This window comes from Nyctibius grandis, chromosome 3 (assembly GCF_013368605.1).
Source record: "Nyctibius grandis isolate bNycGra1 chromosome 3, bNycGra1.pri, whole genome shotgun sequence".
NCBI lineage: Eukaryota > Metazoa > Chordata > Aves > Nyctibiiformes > Nyctibiidae > Nyctibius > Nyctibius grandis.
In genome coordinates this window covers 60,858,442-60,874,952 of record NC_090660.1, presented here as the reverse complement: position 1 = coordinate 60,874,952, position 16,511 = coordinate 60,858,442, and the positions used below count along the sequence as shown (strand labels likewise).

Sequence of the window (16,511 nt, the reverse complement as noted above, 5' to 3'; positions counted from 1 at the left end):
TTGTTGTGGTGATCTGGTCTTTTTTCAAAATTTTATTATTTGGGGTTTCTGTTTGCTTTGTTTTTCAAAAGTTGCACTGAGAAAATAGTAGTAGGGACTTAATGGTTTGTTGTTTTAAGGAACAGATCAGTCAATTGAGAAATATTTCTACAGTTAACAGAGCAGGTGACCTGTGGTCATAAACAAATAATTGTAGGGACAAGAAATATTGTTGCTTTTGTGACAACATTGTTTCAAATGTATCTAGAAGTGCTGCTCAGCAGTAACATCACTTATTCATAGTCTGGATTCGTAAGCTATTGTTCTGGTTTCCTGAGGCCCTTCCTTTTACTAGTATTCTGTGACTTTGTTATCTACAATTTATTTTACCTTGTGCTAGGATGTGATATGTGCTGTAATAAAGATGGCATTCCTATGTGCAATTACAGTCCTAGAGTATCGATAATTTTGATGTTTGAATTAATAATAGTGCATACATGCTACTGTTCTATCTGCATATCATCCTTGTGGTTTTTTTTTAGTTACATTTCATGCTAGTGCTAGAGAAGTGTTTTTGGTTAGCAAAATTTAAAGCATCTCTCTATATAGGTTCTGTTTAAAGTTGCCTTCCTCTCCTGAGAGAAAACGGTACAGTCAATGTTTAAGGGAAGTTAATGTTGGCTGCCTGTCACACTACGTTTCGTAGTCGGGTGAGTTTAACAGTGGCCTGAGAGCTGAAACAGCACAGAAGTTTTCAGAGTCTGGTGGTGGAAAGGCATGAGGTGCTACTCGGGAGCTTCTCTGATGCTACCAGCTGTAGCTTAGTGTACCAAATACCCATGCTAGTTGGAGGGATGATCTAACTTAATGCAAAGGAAAATGAGACACTATTTGTAGATGGTTTGTGCTAATGCTAAGATTTCCCTAATTCTGTGGGCTTTGTGGGATAGTTTTCTTAGTCATTTTACCATATTTCCCCCTAAATGCAGTTTTAATATTCCTGACAAATAAGTCAGTCTAGTTGAATATTATTAGCAAGTCTTTGTGCCGTGGCCTGTTGTGACTGAGAATCCTTAAAGGGCTTGAACAACGGTTTAGAAAGATGCTAACCACAAAGTTACCTGCTCTGATACTTGGTTCCTTTTTTTAGTGTAATAAAGACATAGTGGTCAGCCTTTGTTGAAAGCAAACCTCAGCTCTCACAGAATTTTCAGATCCCTAAATAGCAGGGAAGTTTTAAACGTTTGGTTTCGCAAGGCATACGCTGTCATGTTTTCACATGATGAAATTTCATACCTGAAAACAATTTGTTAGGCAGTATCCACGTTTGTTTTTTCCAAGACCTAAAAATGTTTGGTATACCTCTAAGTCAGCAGCACGAAGCTGAGCACATTTCGGCATGCAGTCACTTCTCACTAGCAATGAGAGATTCTGGTACTGCAGCTGGTGGCAGTAGACATTCAGTACAGAACGGCAGAAAAGATGAACTCTTGCATTTTCGTTTGCATACATTTGTAAGTGGGGATCCGCTTCAAACAAGCAGATCTTTTTTACTTCTTAGCAAGTAGCTGCTTTATTTTCAAGTTTCCCACTTCGGAATCCATTCTTGAAAAGTTTGGGTACCTTGATTCCATCTTGAGACTTAAAAAATGGTAGAGTTTTTAAATTGCCTTTCTGGACTGAGTTATGACATGTATTGTGGCTGAGGTTTTCATTAGTAGATAACTGATACATCTACAACCTTTAATAAGGTTGATCAGTAGGTACTGATGACCAAGATGAGTTTTCTCTTGAGGGATGGAAAAGTGGACTCATTTTTCAGTTTTAGAGCTTGTTCTTGAGATAATTTTTTGGAAATAGATCAACAGCTGTGGGCATAAACAGGGTCAGGTTGGGCTGCTGTAAAGGTTTCACTGGGGACTTTGAGGGGGTCACAAAAGGTGGTATCTCTCTTTTTTTTTAAATTGTATAGTAGTTGTGTTCATTATTTTTGTTGCTGTATTAATGAATCTTAGTGATCTGTGCTGCCCCAGTGAGAAATCTCTCTGTTTAGCTTAGTTTGTGTTTGGCCACGTGTTCCCCGAAGCTCAGCTTTTCATGAGCTTTTCCTGTTGCTTTCTTTGTCTGACCAGTTTCCTTTAGCTGGGAGGACTGCTGGGATGACCGCTTCAGCGTAACAAAGAAAATCGTACAGTATTATCACAGCTGAAGTACTGGTAACTTTGTGGCTGCAAAATACAAGTTCAGCTGAAACAGCCAGTTCACAAAATTGTATTTTGTGAAATAGTTGACTTACTCCAGGGCTTGGGAAACTTTATCAGATCTCTGTTGATGAGAAGAGTGCGCTTACTAGCCACAGTTCTGGGACAGAGATAGAGATTGTTTAGAGTCCTCCAGAGACTGTACTTGACGCTTTCTAATATATGCACTGTGTTTCAAGTTTCTGGTGTCCTAAGAGTGTCCTTATGAAAACTGGTGTTTTTTTTCTAGAAACTCAGATTCTAGAAACAACCAGTTGTATGAAGCCTTGGGGTTGGCGGAGGAGGAAAAGAGGTACCTGTGGAGTGTGTATATGTATCTCTTCTTTTGAATACATGTCTAGATTTATATGTGAACCCTAAGTGTTGCACTCTCTTGTCCCAAGAACCAGGAAAAAAAACCCCAAATCTTTGGATTTTAACTCAGTTGCATGATTATTTTTGAGGTCTGAATTCTTGTGAGTGGAAATGCTGTAAAAGTGCAGTCTTTCCCCTTTCAGCTTTTTCCCCTGTGGAGGGAGAATGAATTCATTTCTCTCTGCTGTTCTCTGACTCAAAGAACTCTGTCTTTGGGAGAATAAAAAGGAAATGGTTCTGCCTTTTAGCTCTTCCCTTACTTTTACTTTGGGAGAGTCAATCTTACTTAGGCATCATATCAGAGCACATGAGAACAGCGCTGTCTAATTTTTCAAAGTAGCAGCAGAATGGCTCTTGTTAGGTTCACTCTCACCCAAGAAGTTTTGAATAGTGAATCTGACAAGAATTGTATTGTTTTTAGTTCTACTGCTCTGGAAAGCTGTGAGCCAAGGGAAAGATGCTGGCATGGTGTATACAGTAAAACAGCATGGGGTTAGTTCTCCTTTGCAAGGCTGTCTGCACTGCTGAGCTGTTTGCTACTGAATATAGGATTATTGTAATTTTTTTAAAGCTTATGTATAAATTAGCACACACACCTCTCCCGTCTGCCAGGAGAAGGCTTTCTCTTATCCGTGTGGAGCAAGTAGAATCTTAAAGCCCAGAATTATTCTCTCATTTAGTTCCATAATCAAATACAGTAGAGTGCATTGAAGGCAAATATCCCAGAGGAAATCAAATTTGTTTTTTAAGCCACGAAACCAATTTGGTCACTCTGTTCTCAGATCTGTAGCTTCCATACAGCAACATATTCTGTTTTGATCTGGTCTACACTTTCGCACTTTGCAGTGCAGCTTTTCTTGCCTGTGTTGTACAAGCATTACTGGCTTTCAGAACTGAAGCTAGTGTAAAGATGCTTGAAACACTTCAGCTACCTACCTAACATCTTTTGTTTTGTTTTGTTTTTGTTTTGTTTACCTTTTTCTGACAGTAGAAGAAAATGAAACAGAGGATCAGCAGGCAGGTGTGGGACACACAGCCGCACAGACTGGTAATGCTGAATTCCTTCATTAGTGCTTGCTTACCGTTTGACAACAGTGTGAGGGATTTTTGTATTGGGGTGTTTTTGCACAGCCTGCACTCTTCCTTCTCCGTTTCAGCTTAGAATGCATTCTTGGGGCTCAACAATGAAAAATAACACTCCTCTCCCATCACCTTTCAATTCCTGAGAATTCGAAATTCTGCCTTTTGTAGGTCAGCCAACTAAAAATGAGATATTTCAAAAGTGTAGCATGCTTTTCTTTTCTTTTTTCATTTTTTTTTTTTGTAAACAATAATCCTTCTCTACATCCCCCAGATAAAACTCCACCCTATGCCATTTCAGATGAACTTGAGTATTCATTCCACTTAAACTATTTCGTATTTGAAAAATATGTGGATAAGGATAATTTCTTTTAGGATTGTTTGTATAATTTCTTACCAGTCAGGGATTAATTTGGGGCTCCTTAATTTTAAGTCAGTGAGATTGGGTAGACAAAGCTGTTGTTTGAGTCAGGATCACAGGGATATATATAGTTAATAATCATGAAGAAATGATTGTTAATTCCCAATAACAACGAGGGCTCTTTTATTCTCTAATATGGTTCTGAAAATGCAAAAAATAGTTCACTTCTGTCTTTGGTACTGATTCCACAGAATTTTATCTGAAGAGCAGGACTGACTCTTCTGAATAGTTTCATTCAGTCAGCTGAGATCACCTTTTGGAGTAAGGGCTGGCTCCTTAAGGATATTCCTAGAAGGCTAGACATCTCTGAATACGTGTAGGTAATTTGTTTGAGAACAGTTGGAGTTATTCTTCTTACGAAGGTGAAGAATGCAGTTAATTTTTTCTTCAGCTAGAAGGCTTTATATTTCTCTTGTGTATGTGTGTCCTGTGGGTTTGTGGTTGGCGCCTTTTATAGGTTCTAGTGGCTCTGTGCATAAACTATATTGTTTGAAAAGAGGAAACAAAAGTGACGGAGTTCTCTGCTGTTTTAATGGGAAATTTCTCAAACTCTTCTGAATGTACTTATGTCTCCATTTAGCTATCTGCAGACTTGAAAAAAAGAAAACTTGTACAGCTGTAGACACAAGAATTTGAAAAATAGAGGACTGCAAAACTGGAGATCAATATGACAAGGAATGGTTGCTTTTCTGCATTTTTTCTTAAAATAATTCTCAATGGTTAAGTTGTCTTGCTAGTTATTTATTTCCCATCATGTCCTGTGTTGTTCTCTGTCTGTTTCTAGGCAAGATTTAACATTCTGTTTTTCTCTATAGCAAGAATGCAGTGCCGATACTAAAAACAAAAAACCTTCTGATAGAGCAAGCAGTACAGGAGGCCCACGCTGTGTACACACTGCCAGAAGTTTTTATAGTAATGCTTTGTATCTAAGCTCTGGCTCTAACCATTAAATGTGCTTTTTATAGAGTACCAAGTTATAAATGTAGTGCAGCTACGGCATATTAATCTTACTGCAGAGATTTAATGAGGCAGTTGTTTTGCGATGGACACTATTGGGAGCAGAGAGCGACAGAGTTTTACTTTACCACTGAGCTGAAGAAATATTCCTTGCCTGGTAATAATTATAGCCACATGATCTAAGTTTTCCTTTCTTTTGCCAGCACTTTTCCATGCAGAAGTGGCTTGGAAGGAGGTCTACTGCAAGGCAGTGAAATGGATTGGAAAGGAGGCTGTTTTCTTGGTAGTTTGATGTTTTAGTTGTGATTAGTTATGGATCCTTGTAGCATAGGCAGAAATATGTACGATGAGTTTCAAGAATACAGATAGTCTGTGCCAGTCTACTGAGATGGCTTTTAGATATTCATTACTTTTACTTGACTTTTATATGGGTTATAAAAAGTAAATGTGGTGAAACCTCATTTTTACATGGGCAGAATAGAATTTCTGCTGGTTGGCCTTAAACCGTTCCCATGCTTGGAATTAATTGAAGTCCATGGCTTTATTGCCTCCAACACTTTAAGCCAATACAATTTTTCATTTTCCCCAAAGTTGCCTTTTTATTAGACCAAGTTACAGCAATAACATCCCTTATGAAGAGGAGGAAGAAGGGAAGGGGAGAACCACCTGCCAGGGAACGCAGTAATGAGAAAATCATGCTTATTTTAATTTCCATTTATAAATAATGTTAACATAATCAGTAACAGAAGACAACTGCTCTTTCTCTTCCCTTTTTTTTTAAAGTGCAATTTATTTCTGTTCCAAAAAAGTAACCCTCCTTCTATACTAGATAATTTTCAATGATTATCTGTAGATGGAGCCGATGTGTGTATTGTTGCCTGATGTGTTTTGAAAAATTGCAGTTGGTGCACAGCAGCCTCTGAAATAGGGCAGGGAAACCTCTGGAAATGACAGTGGCATTTGCAGATGTTGGGAAAGGTAATCTTGCTATGAAGACAATCTTTGTTGAGGGAATTGTGGCTGTGATTGTGGCAGATATTGGGGAGAAAGAAATGTGGGAGATCAATGACATTTGCCTTGAAGTGTGTATGCGAGCATGAGCTTTGAACAGGAGGTTAAGGAGAAAGTATAGATGAATGCATATTGCATTTATAAAATTTGTTTTATTCTAGTCTTTCAAAAGAGCAGCTCAAATAAGGCAGCTTATCCTCAGTTTAAGTAACTATTTAGGGTTAGACCAGCTCTTGATGGAAGATGTTTGTTGTAGTAACAGAAAAGCTGTCTATTCACAAAGCATCTAAATGACATTTTCTTTCTTTAAATATATTTTTATTTGGTTGTGACATCTCTTCGTGGAAGTGGATCACACCGGATCCCAAACGCATTCATTGAGAGGGGCTGAGACTGCCAGAACTCATTATACAAAGCTGTCATAGGCTAAACTCGAACCTAGGTCCCAGAGGGTCCCACTTAAGTGTTGACCTAAAAACAAATGTGCCAGTTGGCTAGAGCATGTATTCTAAAGTTGCAGCAGAAGGGAATAAGCTTGACTGACTTCTGTCCCTGTAGAGTTTATATCTGCAAATGCAGAAGGAGAAGCAAAACATTTATTAGTCTTAAAATGAGTCTAATTTTAATAACTGGTCTCTAAGTAGGAAGCTTTAAATTGAGTGATTCTTTAGGCTTTTGTGCACTAAGGGGTGCATGTGTGCCTATGTGTGTGTATTGCTGAATTCCTGTAAAGTGCAAGTGTTTCTGAATAAAAAGTCTTGAGAATTCCCTCCCCTCCCTTTTCTTTCCTTCAGCATTGTACTTAAAGCAGAGTCAGACGCTACCCTTATTTTAAAACAAACAGGTCTGTAAACTTTATGTGCAGCATTTAAATACTGATGTTAAAATTCAAACCCAGTGCCCACATTTCCCTGAGTGCTGTCAGTTTTATGAGATGAAACTGGGAGCTTGAGCTGAACAACTAATAGTATGCGATGTGCACATGCTGCCTTCCAACAAGTGTTTAATGATGTTGAGGTCAGTTTCCAACAGTTAAGACAGTTATTTCTTTTTCTGAACTGCTTATAACCTGGTGATGTCCTAACTACTTTTATTAATCTTGCAAAATATCTTGGAAAAAGAAGTGGCAATGGAAGTTATTAGACTCGGAGCATTCAACAATGGCTAAAATGCCGTAAAGTCATTTTATTTAATTAGCATCCCTTTTTAGTGTGTAAATTTGCGGACTACTCCTCTATTTGGAAGTAGCTGCCCAAGTGGAAGTTTTCACTCTTGAAGGAACTTTGTGAATGTAATTTGTCATATAATGATCACACTGAGTGTATAGGTAGGGCTTTTGCACAGCAAATATATTTTTGCTTTCAGAATATGTTCTTTATTTTTAAAAATTAATCCTGTTTCCCTCTGTCATATAATTCCCTTAAAAATAAATTCTGCCCTTTACCCCTGTCAAAGAAATTCCTCGGTTTTGATCACAAGCCACATAGCATGAGGAAGACTTCCTGACATGGGTCATTTCCAGTTTCTGCTTGCGGGTCTGTCTGTGTTTGAGCAGTCGAAGGGCAGGGCGCAGCAGTGTGGAGCAAAGGATCTAGAAAGATGATGAGAGCTCTGACCTTCATTGTGGGCAGCAAGAATGCCTGCGCTTTGTGCATAGTGGCAAATACAGGATGGCTGTGCCCACATCACTGTAGGGTGCTGAGAGAGGATTTGAGAGTGGTTTAAAGTGGAATCACACTTCTCCTCCTGCTCACCCCTTCTCCATTCTAATATGAATTTAGTGTTAGCATGTTTTAATTTCTCTCAAGTAGTCGTGCATGATCCTAATCTATTGCAACGTTAAATAAAGTGGATTCACAGATACCACCTCTGTGTTGCTGTGGACAAGAAGCCTACTCCTGGTTAGTCACCTGCTTGGCTAAAGAGCGTAAAGTCTTAAAATGTACTTGCACAATCTCCTGTTATTATGTGAGTTTGTCCTTGTTTTCTAAAATGACTTGTTTCAGTCTTAGCTTTCTCAAATATCTAAAAGGAAGATGAGGTGGCCGAAGCAGAAAAGGGAAAAGTGGTGAAGCACTTGTACTCCTCTTGCTGGAATGTACACAACCATTTTTCTTCTTCGTTTCACTTGTTGTACTGTGGTTCCCAAGGAAAAACAAAGTTAAGTGCCAGCTTGCTTTATTAGGGAAGGCGGATTGTGTTATTTTCTGTCTTTTGAAGGAAACTTTTAGTGAAGTGGGCGAAAAGTCAGGAGTAGTTAAAGCTACTCCACTCCTCAGAGGAGGAGGAAAAGTTCTAGACTCCACATTATCTCACTCCGCGCTGGTCATCTGCAGAACCGAGGTAGTGCAGCGAGTTGTGTGGCTTCTCTGCACATAGGGGATAGCAGTGAGACCACACGTTTTCTTTCCGTTTATAAGCTTCAGCTGGGCTCAGGACTGCTGCTCTGAGGCTCCTGCTATCCCCAAAATGCTTGTTGATATGTCAAACAGACAAAGCTCTACCTTGTGCAGTATTTAGGTTTTAAAATATGGTTAGTTTCCAGTTTTCCATGATCTGGCTGAACACAGGCACTTTATCGGGTTTGTATTAAGTCACGCACAAGTTCCAAGCATATAGCGTTTTGACCCAGGGTATAATCTTTCCAGGGCATTGTTTGTGTCAAATAGGGTGGTGATGGAGTACTGGAGTGGGTTGTAAAATCAAGATTAATTTCATGTTTATGTAAATCAAATTTGTTAGTCTCTTAATTCTGGTAATTTCCTGTGAAACGCTGTAGTTAATAGTGAAAAGAAGTTCCTGCACACTCATTGATTCGATTTTTCTTTTCATTGAAAACTAATTGCATAGGTGGTTTATCCTTTCTTACAATCATCAAAGCAGCTTCAATAGCTGTGATAAAATTGACAAACCTAACATCGAAGCATGGAAGAATTGCTGGAGCAAAAAATGGAGCTGCATTTGTGGGAGTAGAAGGGAAATTCTCCTTTCATTGAGATTAGAAAAAAATGAAGGAACAAGCCTCCTTTTCCTACTTAGCAATGCAGTGTGCTGCAGGCTCATGACAAATATGTTTCTTCTCATCATTACCACAAGAACCTGTCTTGATTTTTTTTTTCTTTTTAAAGGTTCTCTTCTTAGATGCCTGACATCACGGTCTTGATTTTCTTTCAGACCCTAACTGTAAACTAGAAGACAAGGCAGAAGATGGAGAAGTGCTAGACTGTAAGAAAAGGCCAGATGAAGGGGAGGAGTTAGAAGAAGATGTTGTGCACAGCTGTGACAGCTGCCTCCAGGTGTTTGAGTCACTGAGTGATATCACAGAACACAAGATTAATCAATGTCAACTGACAGGTAAACAATACTTATCACTTTGTGGCTTCTTGCGCTGTTCTATTTCTGATTCCCATCCTCTGCTCTGATCTCCCTCTTCCTTTCTCAGTTATTTTACTCCTGCATTTCAATGCTAGGGTGAGACCTTTATAAACTCTCTCTGGGACAGGATTTTGCTGTAAATGGGACACTATAAATTTCCTTCATACTGAAGGATGTATGGATAATTACTGCATTGTCACTGTATTTAAAGTGTTCGTTAGCTGTCCGTGCCTGGCTGCTGTCTGTATTTTCTAGATTCATACTGTACAGCTTTCCATACTTTGCTTATACACCTATTTTCCTAAGTCACTTGTGAACGCAGAGGCTATTTGTAAGTGGGGTTTAAGTGCAGCTGCATAATGGATGAATTTGCACAATGGCATGTTGCAGATCTGGGCTGGATGTTGTGTGAGTCTAATCTGTTAACTACAAATGACTGTGCACTAATCAGTAACTGAAAGTTGAGAGGAATGAAGCAAATTGTTAGAGGGAAAATAAAATCCCAGCTTTCGGCAAGGGGCAGCACTGAGTGCTGATCAGATACTACTGAGTTGAGCAGAGCTGGGTGAATGGACCTGTAGCCAAACCCAGGTTACTCTTTGAAATGATTGTAGACAGCCCCCTCACTTAGGAAACCACATGAAATTTCCTGAAGTACTTTGCCCTTTAGGTTTGGTAGGTCATTTGATGGTATGCACTGTAGGTCCAAATAGACTCAGTATCAAGAGAAAGGCGTTTTCATTTTTTATTAGATGGTACTTTAGTTTTAGCCTCTACAGTGTAAAATGTATTTATTGTGCAGTGCAGTTATGTTAAAAACCTGTCTTTATTATGACTTTGTAAACAAGGAAAGCCATCCTTCCCATTTGGGAATGCTTTTAGAAAGTGTGCGTGTGCTCGTGTTTGGAGAGCTTCTGAGTTATTTTTGGTTCCAGTAGATCCATAGGCTAAGTCCTGTCAGAATGACATGAAAGTCAAGTAGCAGCACTGCTCTTGAGGACAAAGTGTGAAAAGAAGGTGAGCAGAAGAGGAATAAGGGGCAGGAGCAGAAGGAAAGTTGAGGAAGTAATGTGGATTTGTCAAATGGTTTTAATCCCAACTTCAAATTATGGAAGATGAAAATCTGCAACCAGAAATGTTTACTTTTATTAATGTATTGCTTTGCCTTTTCTTGCCTGTAAAATGTTTTTCTGACTTCAGATGTGGTCAGTTCTGCCATTCCCTAATCACTCCTACAAACTTCTAGGATGTGTTTGTCTATATTGCTTATGGTTTCTGGCAGTGTGGATATTCTTTCTTGACTTTAAAAAACAATGGTTTTTTCTCCTTGTCTTCATACCTCTCTCCTTTCTTTTGCTCCTTCTGTGTTGAAAAATTAGTGGCTTTAGCTTGTGTCTTCCTTCCCTTCTCCAGAAAGAATTGCCACCTGCCCCAGTCCTCTGGATCTCCCCTTTACTGCCTCAGATCCCATTTATTCATCCCTGTTTTTTCACCTTGAGCTGATATGGCTGTTTCTCCTTTCTGGTTAGTTAGTTGCTGCGCCTCCCTCCCCACTTCTACCAAGTGTTTTCTCTGCTTTAAAGCTGCAAGCAGAATGCAGTGAGCAGTGCTTGCACAGTTGGGTTGAGAAACTGAAGAAAAGCAGGTGAGGGGAGCAGTAAGCAGGAAGAGTCCTGGAGCACTGCTCCTGAGCACAGCAGTTCTTGCTGAGAGTTGTGTTGCTAAACGAGAGTGAAAACAAATATGCTGGATTAATCAATTTGGGGTGCATGTGCAAAGGTAGGAATTTACATATGATGCCAGAGGATGAGAGAGTGAAAATGAATCTTGAAGGAAATTGTTTAAGTTCTTAAAAATACCTTTGCCTTTCTTTCAAGGAAACTTGTGATAGTGAATTGGACTGTTTGAAAGCTAATGAAGTGAATAAAAACCTGAACTGTGCATCCTTCTGGACTACCAAGTTGACAAAAAGTCAACTGTCCTCTGTTTCTAAATATAAATGACCAAAATACACCTTTAAGTTGAGAGAGGGGACCTGGATGAAACGGCCAGAGTTGAGGATTTCTTCTTTCCCTGGCAAAAAAATACTAAACAGGTGGTTAGTGAGTTGAATTCAATGCAGCATCCTAAGCTGCATGCATGGCCTAACAGTAAGGATACAACATGTTAAGAAAACGTCATCATTTTAGATTATTTTTAGTCAATCAGTGACAAACAATTGACAGACAAGCAGCTTACCTGTTCCTTCTGAAGCACAATATACATTTTTGTTTGTTTTTAGCTTTTTAGGCAAGCTCCCTGGACTCTTGCCTTTCTCTTGGACTTCCACCAGTACCTTTGTGTGCCATGCTCAGATTCAAAGGTTCCAAAAAAAATTATTAACCATGGAGGGGTGATTGCACCTCGCTTTCTCTATCATAGTATTCTGAGCAACAGGGTGTTACATAATTGCTCCGGTTGTCTCCTTTTGGAGGAGCCCCAATGAAACTAGTACACACCCTAAGGTATTTGTCTGTCACTAAGTTGTTAATGAAAGGCAAGAGGTTTACCAACATTGAATTTCTTCTACTACATTCTGTTGTTTGGGTCAACTGTGCTCTCTCTGGAGGAGGGCAGAGTGTATAATTTATCCTGATGTACGATCTTTCTAACCTGGGCCTCATCTAAGGTACTGAAGAGTTACCTAAGTTGTCCATTACGTAAAAATGCCAGGGCTGTCAGCCTCTGAAGTTCACATTTGAGTTCTGAAGCTGTCCAAACCTTGATTTTTCAGATGGCTGAGCCAGCTGCAGCTTGTCTGGATTTTACTGAGCTTTGGGATTGCTCTTTGAGATGCATAGGGAGCTGCACTGCAAGAATTTATGAACTGTGCATGTTGACCCAGTTGTAGGGTCACTTTCCATGCAGTTATACTGAGTAAAATCAACAATTACGTTGATGGAACAAACAGGATGGCAAAACAATGGCTTAAGACAACCCTTTTGTAAAACTCTCAGTATGAGACATGAGAGTTGAGTGTCATAGTTTCTTGACTGCCCCTAATTCTACCAACCTTGTAACATGCTTGAGAATGGGGCTTGCCACTGTAGATTCTCAAACTGATACTGGGGCTTCTAGTTTTTGCATTTGAAAATGTTAGATGTGTTCTTCTGAAGCTTTGACACTTCAGTGGAAGGAGTAAAATTGCTTTATTGACTCTTCATTCTGCACACTCAACCGAAGACACGAATGGGGAGAAGGGAGCTGGTTTATTAAATAGTGGTTCCAATCTCTCAAAGTGTCAGTCACCCCCACCTATTCAGAGGACAGTGGAAGATGAGAGCTACTTACAACTCTGTGAGATTTACCTCTCAGGATCTTGAATTGTTGTTCTCTTGCAGATTTTTTCAAAGAAGGAGAAAAAATTTCTCCCCAACTGATTCCTTCCTGTAATCTGTTGTTTGAATTGAACTCATGTTCTTTTTCTAGAGGAGAGCATAGCTGCTCTTTTATCCTAATCTGTGCGCTATTGATCTTTTCAATTTGGGTCGGATCCAGTATCCATCTAAGTCAGTGAAAAGATTCCCATTGACTTCAATGAGGGACAGAACAAGCCCTTCATGAGCTATTTAGTAATATTTTTTGCTATCATCTGAAGTTGTTGTACTGAAGCTTTCTCTGAAAAGGTGATGATTTATTTATGTTAATTGCTGACAATTTCTGTGATGTTTGTGGAATACAGATAATGGATAAACGGAGGAAAAAGTCCAAAACAATTCTTTGCAATACTTATAACCACGGGCAGATAAGATGTTGAACTATATTAATTTAGTCATTACGAAAGACTGGCAATAAAAGTATGGATTTAATGGTGTTTCTCTCTGATGTTAATGCTTTTCTCACTCTATCCTTCCTGCAGCATTTCCATTTAATAACTCATGAGGCACTTGCACATTGTCATCCTCTAAGTTGTGTATATATAAGTAAAGGATCCAATTAGCATGGCTATGAACCTGGTGTCCTTCTAGTATATGTCAGTTTGGATCTCACTGTAGGAACGTGCATGCAGGATCAAATATGGTGTACTACTGACAAACCCTCAGCTGTACCTTCTCACCTTCTTCTGCTGACAGGAAAAGAAAACTTAAACCTTTTGGAATGCTGCCATATATGCTGTTGGTGGGGGCACAATTTGTGTCAGACACTTGCCTAATCTTCTCCTGCTTGACTTAAAATTTCTCCTCCCTGCACAGTGCTTTGTACTGTTTATTTCACCTTTCAGTCCAAACCTTCAGGGATCGTACTCCTATGAAGTCTCCCTTGTACATGTGAGAACTGCCTTTCTGCTGGCTTACTCTCTGTTCAGAGGCATTCAGCACAAGCTTGGTTCTCTTGAAGATACTGTAGATCGCTTTGGCGTCTGTCACGGTTTAAAGCTGGGCCGGCTATTAAACCTGTGGCAGATGCTCTCTGTTATTCCCCCCCCTCCCCCCAAAGGGAAAGGGAAAGGGAAGAGGGAGAGAGACTTCCGGGTTGAAAGTTAAAACAGTTTTAATAAACTATAATAATGGAAAAGAGTATAATAACAATAATAGAAATAATCAAATATATACAAACATATTTACAAAACCAAGATTGAGCTCCCCTGAAGTCAGCCACGTCACCACCGGCACTGCAGGGCAGGCTCCGGGAAGGCCCAGCCTGGGCCTAGCGACGGTCAAGAGCTGGATTCAGGGATGCACGGATCGGGATCGGGGGCAGCAGGAAAACAGACGGAGTCCTCCTTGGACACCGGCCATAGCAGAAAGAGCGTGAGACCCTCGTGATCCCCCCACTTTATACCGAGAATAACGTGTATGGGATGGAATACCCTCGTTGGTCAATTTTTGGTCACCTGCCCTGTCTGCTCCTCGCTGCAGCTGCGACCCCCCTTCGGCTCTTCACTTGTAAGCAGTGAGGAATTCAGCAGTGACCTTGGTTTCTCTAAGACTAAGTACAGCAAGAGCCTTACTGCACAACATCCCTACCGGTGCCTCAGTGATACCTACAAACTTCGAGCGTTATCAGTCCTGGAAGCAGACACTGTCTGCAAACATGCAGTTAGTTTCAGAAAGTGCAGTTACTTAGAGGAGACTTAGCTGAAAGTAAAAATCACTGAAAGGAAAATCGGCCTGGTTTAGGCCAAACCAGGACAGCGTCCAAAGTCTCAGTTATAACCAGAGTAATACTAGAAAAAGCAGCATCCTATGTTGCCTTGCTTGCAGTCAAACATGCAGTTAACATGCCAGTCTAGTTAGCTGAGTTGTTGAATAACTCAACAGCAATGGAGGTGCTGGTACACAAGACTGCCATCCTCCACCTGAATGTCAGTAGACCTAGTGTGTGTTACATGACTTCCCTACTAGCCCCACTGGCATCACAGGCTGTATAACTAGTCTGAAAGCAGGCTACTGAATCCTATGCAGTCCTAGCTTAAAGGCTAAGAGTGTTCTGAGGTAAAAGACATGAGCTATTCCTCCATTGGGGATATTTATTTTACCTTTAGGTGATTAGGTAGACTTAGTTTTGTGCTTTGGGCTCAGGCTTAGTGCTAGAGCTTTGACAGGTTGAGTAAGTATGTCAGGTAGAACCGAGAGCCATTCATGTTATCCCCTAAGTTGTTTCTGATGTTGAAAAGGTTACTGGCTATAGGTGTGTGTCCCCTGCTAATGAGAAGATGCAGTCCTGCTCTCTAGCACTGCTCAGAGATTCCTTTTGCATGCCATCTGAAAATAATTCCAGCAGATATATTGGGGATCAGTTGTTCTGAGTGCTGCTCTCCATCAGCACTGGAGTATCATTAGGCTGGATACTTCTAGCTAAGTCAGTATTTCTGTGTTTCCAATTATGACCAAAATTAATTTTCATGGATGTCATCCTCCTGTGTGGTTGAGAAACACCTTCTTGCATGTCTAGAAGTAAGAGGTTGTGCTACCTAACAGCTTCACAGACAGCATGCACCACGAGCGATCATGGACTTACCAAATGGGAGGTAATAGAGATTCCGCTGTAATGGTTTCCTTCTCTTGCCTCTTTTCTCTTCTTCCTAATGCCCAGGAATCTTTCATCTTTCTGAATGAGTTGGTAATGCCAGGACCATCTCCTTCACTGGAAGATTTGAAAACTTCCCAGGGGATTTTGTCCCAAAGGATGTATGCTGTGCACAGTGAGACTACCAGTTAAATCTTGTGAGCACTTGGCATTATCATGCTTTGATATCCTAGCTAGAATTGCTCTTCCTGATAGCAAAAGAATCCTAGAGCTGGCCAAATATATTGCAGATCTTGCCATTGTTTTTTCAGTTTCCACTGTCTGTGTAGAGAAAAGATACATGGCAAGGGTCCTTGGTCATTTCTGCAGTACAGAGAAAAATCTGAGCTTGATAAAAGTGCTTCTGAGGACAAGGACCCTGAGAAGTTAAACCTATGATGCACCAAAAGCATATTCATCTGCCTCATTGCAGTTAGTGGCACACTGCCAAGCACTGTTTGCCAAGTACAATTACTTCACTTGAGAGAGTCACCCTATTTCTCTTGAGAATTCCTGCACCAAGGACTGCATATGGATTTTACATTAAACAGTTATTGAATGAAAGACAAACAGTGCTTGGACTGAGGACTTGAGCTTAGGCCTCTCTTTTTCCTTAGAGGGGTTCCCAGTTGCTGTACTACAGAGACATGCTTCTACTTTTCCATTTGCTTTGGACCACAAACTTCCGACTTCTTTTCCACAAAATGACATTCTGTTTGACTGAGACAGTGGAAAGCAGACCCTCTCCTCCAGTTTCCTGTCCCAGCCAACACACCTGGTAGTTCAGTGTGCTTCTTTGAGTTTACAAGTTGTGGACCCACATCCTCTCAGAATTACATGGTCAAGGATCAATATCTGCAACTCCAAATCCTTGATATTTGAGGAGAAGGAGGAATAGGGTGGTAACTACAGCCTCTGTCTCCAGGGATCATAATTTTGAATTCACAGAGCAGTATAAAGCCTGTCAGTGGACTTGGATGGAAGATTTATATGCATTACAGAATGGCCAAGGCCTGCCAAAATCA

The 16,511-nt window shown here is 40.2% G+C and overlaps 1 protein-coding gene across 7 annotated transcripts in view; it reads left to right on the top strand.

Moving 5' to 3' along the window:
• ZNF521 (zinc finger protein 521) overlaps window positions 1-16,511 on the top strand; it is a 242,183-nt gene that overhangs the window by 14,995 nt on the left and 210,677 nt on the right. For 6 of the 7 annotated variants that reach the window (XM_068396135.1, XM_068396134.1, XM_068396140.1 and 3 more), the window contains one exon: window positions 9,238-9,417. In XM_068396135.1, the coding sequence (XP_068252236.1) occupies window positions 9,238-9,417 (180 nt within the window). Of the gene's footprint in view, window positions 1-2,469; window positions 2,533-3,582; window positions 3,643-9,237; window positions 9,418-16,511 lie in introns of all 7 variants that reach the window. The other variant, XM_068396136.1, reaches the window with a different exon arrangement.